Source organism: Pseudonaja textilis, chromosome 2 (genome assembly GCF_049901715.1).
Source record: "Pseudonaja textilis isolate UNSWEBS1 chromosome 2, rPseTex1.2, whole genome shotgun sequence".
Taxonomy (NCBI): Eukaryota; Metazoa; Chordata; class Lepidosauria; order Squamata; family Elapidae; genus Pseudonaja; species Pseudonaja textilis.
In genome coordinates, this window is record NC_141991.1 from 182002861 (window position 1) to 182007689 (window position 4829).

The 4829-nt window shown below is 50.7% G+C and overlaps 1 protein-coding gene across 2 annotated transcripts; it reads left to right on the forward strand.

Annotated features, from left to right (window-relative positions):
• Nucleotides 1-606: 606 nt before the first annotated feature.
• LOC148127266 (cyclin-dependent kinase inhibitor 2A-like) lies at nucleotides 607-4557 on the forward strand. 2 transcript variants are annotated; one of them, XM_087926557.1, is made up of 2 exons: nucleotides 607-801; nucleotides 3704-4557. In XM_087926557.1, the coding sequence occupies exons 1-2, from the start codon at nucleotides 661-663 to the stop codon at nucleotides 3968-3970; spliced, it is 408 nt and encodes a 135-aa protein (XP_087782683.1). In that variant the 5' UTR covers nucleotides 607-660; the 3' UTR covers nucleotides 3971-4557. The 2 variants fall into 2 exon arrangements, with proteins under 2 accessions (XP_087782683.1, XP_087782684.1); XM_087926558.1 differs by lacking the exon at nucleotides 607-801 and adding an exon at nucleotides 1604-2853.
• Nucleotides 4558-4829: the final 272 nt, after the last annotated feature.

A 4829-nucleotide genomic window follows, 5' to 3' on the forward strand; every position in this document is an offset into this window, starting at 1 on the left:
TTGAGACTGTCAAGAAGAGATTGGAGTGCAGTTTGTCAGAAATGGTATAGGGTCTCCCGCTTGGGCGGGAAGGGGGGGTTGGACTAGATGACCTACAAGGTCCCTTCCAACTCTGATCATCTGTTACCTGTTAAATTTCAAACTCAAACTTTTATTGTCGGAGTACAACCCGTGTACTTGGCTGAGGCTCCCTTCGTGTGCACACACAACCGCAACACAATGCAACTCACAGTGAAAGACAGAAAATCCCTAACCCAGTGAATCCTACTAACACACACACACACAATCCTATTGCACCATGTCAACTTATTGCACGTCGTGCCGACCCCACCCTCACCCCCACCCCGCAAGTCACTCGTTGGAAGGGCACAAGTCTTAAAAGAGTTGGCAAGTTTGGAGACTTCTGCTCTGCTCTACACTTTTCTCCTTTGCAACCCCACCCTGGCCGAAAAAAACCAACCAAAACCCCAAAAACAAAACCCCAAAACCCTAGTTAGTGTCCCTCTGCTGCCGTCTCTAAAGGCGTGTTCAAGAGTTGGAGCCAATCAGATCAACACCCGGCCCGGGAGGAGTTGGGGGGGGGGGGTTGGAGATAAGCTGCTGAGTGGCAGCACTAAGCCCGCAGAGGAGAGGGGGGTGTGTGTGCAAGCAGCTCGCCCGATGGAGCCAACCGGGGGCAGGACGGCGTCCGACCGGCTATGCCGAGCAGCGGCGGAAGGGAACGTAGCCGATCTGCGGAGGCTGCTGGACGGCGACGCCGACCCCAACGGGCTGAACGTTTATGGCAGGAGCGCCATTCAGGTGGACGAAGAAGGAAGGGAGCGCGCAGCGTGGACGGGGCGGGGGGCGGCGGGGGCGGGCTGGTTTCTTCTGTTGGGGAGGGGGGCGCTTCCCGTTTCCTCCGGAGGTTCTCTCTCTCTCTGTGTCTCCCCCCGCCCGCCTCCCCGGGCAGGCTCCAGGGTGAGCATCGACGCTTTCGGCAACGTCGGTGGGGCGAGAGAACAATGGAGGCCACCAGGCGGTGAACGCGGGGCTTGGCAAAGCCAAGGCCAGTCGCGCCAACCCCCTTAAGCAGCCCTTGAGCGCCCCTTAGGATCGGAGCAAGGGGGATGGCACTTGAAGCAACGCGGGTCGGCTCCTGCGTGTGCAAAGGAGAAATGGGGACAGATGGGTGGCGCGCAAGACGTTCCCAGGGCGCAATGTGTGTGTGCGCGCGCGCTTGTTCGTAGGATTCACGGGCTGGAGGCTTTGTGCCTTCGCTGTGAGTTGTATTGTGTGCGTTGGGGGGGGGAGGAGGGGGAGAGGAGCGTGTGCAGGAAGAGAGGCTCAGCCCATCTCGTTGTACACGGGTTGAATTGAACGAGGAAGAAGGGAGCGAGGCGCTTAAAAGAGGGGAAGGAACCGTCGTCTGAAGGAGGGCGCGAGGCTTGGAGCGGTGTATTTCTCCTCCCACGCCCCGGTTTCTTGCCCCTGCTTCCAAGTTTGGGAGCCGAGGGGGAAGCGACGCGATCCCAGAAGATTTCTCAGATGATAACACAACGCCATTAAGGCAATTCCATCTATCCATTTCCCCACCTTTTTTTCTTTTCTTTCCCCCCACTTTTTTTCCTTTTCTTCTTTTTCTTTTCTTTTCCCTTTCCCCTTTTTCCTTTCCTTCTTTTTCTTTTTCTCTTTTTCTTTTCTTTTCCCTTTTTTTCTTTTCCTTTTCGCAATACGAGCACGGCTCTCGCCTACTGTCACTTTGCGCGCGTTTTCCTCGTGCCGCGCCCGTTTGGGATTTAGGGCTGCGTCAGATTCTTGCCGGGGCTCCGACAAGTCCGCGAAACGGGCTTCGCTGCGCCCTCCGACGAAGGGGCCTGGATTCCTTGCAATAAAGCGAGAAGAGAGTCGGTCCGTGCAGTTTCTTTCGTTGGTTGCTGAACTTCCAGTAACTTCCTTTCCTGAGGGTGGAGGGTGGGTGGGGGGGAGGGCAGGACGCTCAATAAGAGGTGAGCTTGGCTACCTTTGGGGGTTTGAAATGAGTGGGCAACCAGAGCTTTCCAAAAATTAGCAATATCACTCCTCAAAAGAAAAGGTAAAAATCTGCTTTTCCTTACAGTGCTGCGTTGTTATTGTTGTTAGTTCGCGATGGGTCGGACGAGGTAATAAGGGACCCAATGTTTTATCTGTTGGCTGAGAAGTAAGGCTTCCTAGTTTAGATCCCTGCAGAAGTAATCAATTGCCTTTATATTTGTTATTGCCTTCTTGGACAAGTAACAGTATGCCAAAGTGGCTTTTCCCACACTGTCACACGTAGCCACAGCTTTAGTCTGGCCCATAGCTGTAGGGTGGTTTTCCTCCACGCCCGGTGGTCTCCCACCCATGTATTAACTAGTTCATTCCTACTTAGCTTTTTGAAGTCAGCTAAGATTGGTTTGAGCTTGTCTCTTGCCTACTTACACGGAGAAGTAATTTCGCCAGGTTGAGAAGTATTTCCCCGACGCTGGAATCTCTTGCGAGGAGGTCTTTGCTTTGTGATCCCTGCGGTGAGGGCTATGTGAATGTGGAACAGAGCGGACAATATCTTCTGGTCCAAGTTTTCTGATTTTCTTGTTATTCCAAAGACCCTTCTGCCAAAAACTATGGATTCTCTCTCCCCCCTCCTCCAATTGAGATGCCTTAACTTCAAAATTAAGGGCTGAGTCTATAAAGGGGTCGACTCGCAACTGTTCAGGTTAAATCCAGATAAGAGATAGGCAGAGTTGGAAGGTACCCTGTAGGCCATCTAGTCCAACCCCCGGCCTACACCATTTCTGACAGATGGGAGTCCAACCTTGAAAGTCTCAAGTGATGGCGCTCCTGCAACTTCCGAGGGTAAGGTGTTCCATTGGTTGATAGTTAGTTCTCATTCTCAGAAAGTTTCTCCTTATTTCCAGGTTAAGTTCAGTTTCCTTGTTGTTCCTCCTTGTTCAGTTTCCATCCATTATTCCTTGTCTGGCCTACTGGAGCTTTAGAAGATAGCTTGACCCCCTCCTCCTCTCTGTGGCAGCCCCTCAAATATTGGAAGGCTGCTGTCATATCTCCCCTGGTCCTTCTCTTCACTAGACTATCCATGCCCAGTTCCTGTAACTTTACATGTTTTAGTCTCCAGTCCCCTCATCCATCCTGGTTGCTCTTCTGTGTACTTTTTCTAGAGTCTCAACGTCTTTTTTATAATGTGACCAAAACTGGATGCAGTACTCTAGGTGTGGTCTTACTAAGGCTTTATACAGTGGTATTAGTACCTCACTTGATCTTGGTTATATCCCATTGTTAATGCAATTTAGGATTGCATTAGCTTTTTTGACTGCTGCTGCTGCACACTGCTGGCTCATATTTAGCTGGTTGTCCACTAAGACTCCAAGATCCCTCTCACAGTTACTGCTATTGAGCCTGGTTTCACCCAGTCTATATGTGTACTTTTGGTTTTTCTTGCCTAAGTGTGGGACTTTACTTTTCTCTACATTGAATTTCATTTTCTTAGTGTTTCTAGTCTGGCCCAGTGTTCTAGTCTGTCAAGATCCACCTGGGTGTTAGCTATTCCTGCCAGCTTAGTATCATCTGCAAATTTGGTGATTTTTGGTAAATCCATCCTTTTTGTCTGCTGCAGCTCCAAATCGGCTCTCGAGGACACGCGTGGAAAGCTGCCTGACATCCCCTCTCCCTTCTTTTTTCTCCCCTTCAGGTCATGAATCTGGGCAACCCCCGAGTGGCTGCTCTGTTGTTGGAGAGAGGAGCGAATCCCAACGTGCCGGACCCTTCCACCGGCTCCCTGCCGGTCCACGACGCGGCCCGCGAGGGGTTTCTGGACACTTTGGAGGTCCTGGTCTCCGGCGGAGCTCGCCTCGACTTGCGCAACTGCTACGGCCGCCTGCCTCTTGACGAGGCTGCCGAACGTGGGCAGAACCAAGTGGTCCATTTCCTCGCCCGGCGACAGAAGGACGACGCTTAGAAGCGGAGGGCGCCGGGCGCTGCTGGTCGGGGACTTCGCGGCCGTTGGCAGCCTCACCGTTTTTAGCCGGTGCGCTTATCCGCTGCGCTGGCTCCTTCGCGTTGGCTAGCTTAGCTGGAGCAACATCGGGAGGATTGGCCGCCTCTCCGAGACAACTTGTTTTTAAAAGCGAGTTAATTCAATTATTCAGTTGCAAATTAGTTCCGCTTGGTAGAGGGAGTAAATTAAACCAAGCTTAATTGCAAGTTAGTTGTAAGATAGTCAACCGCAAGATAGTCCCCGTTGAAGAATAAGTCCTATCCTGAGGTTGCTGCCTGTTAACTTGGATACGAAACCTCTTATCCAAGTTAACAGGCAGCAACTTCGGGATAGGACTTATTCTTCAGCGGGGACGATCTTGCGGCTGACTATCTTACAACTAACTTGCAATTAAGCTTGGTTTAATAAGACTCATTTGCACTGCCCGCTGCCTGCTTCCTTCTTCTATCTGACCATATATTCCCTCTGTGGAAATTTGGATTAAAAATGAAGGACACCCAGTTTATATGCTTGATTTTCTTGGGCGGAATAAAGAGAATGCAAAGCCAGCCTGAGGATTGTATATCTGAGTGCAGGAGACTTCACTGCAAGGTTATAATGTAAAGTGTAACTATTTATCTGGGCCTTTAGATAATTCCCAGACAGATAAGTCCACATCACATTGTAACACTTTAATTCTGTGTAATCGAAATAATCCCCACTAAAATCTATCTGGACTTTCACTTTAAGGGTAGGATTAATTTTTTGTGCAATGATATTAAAATCTAACCAACCTCCCCCTCCCCCCCCCACCTGATCAGTGCTGAAATTCCAAAATCTG

What these genes read in the sequence shown, in the direction of transcription:
- LOC148127266 (XM_087926557.1), top strand. Translation starts at nt 661, where the DNA reads ATGGAGCCAACCGGGGGCAGGACGGCGTCCGACCGGCTATGCCGAGCA. An exon ending in ATGGCAGGAGCGCCATTCAG is followed by an intron (nt 802 to 3,703) that starts GTGGACGAAGAA and finishes TCTCCCCTTCAG; the next exon opens with GTCATGAATCTGGGCAACCC.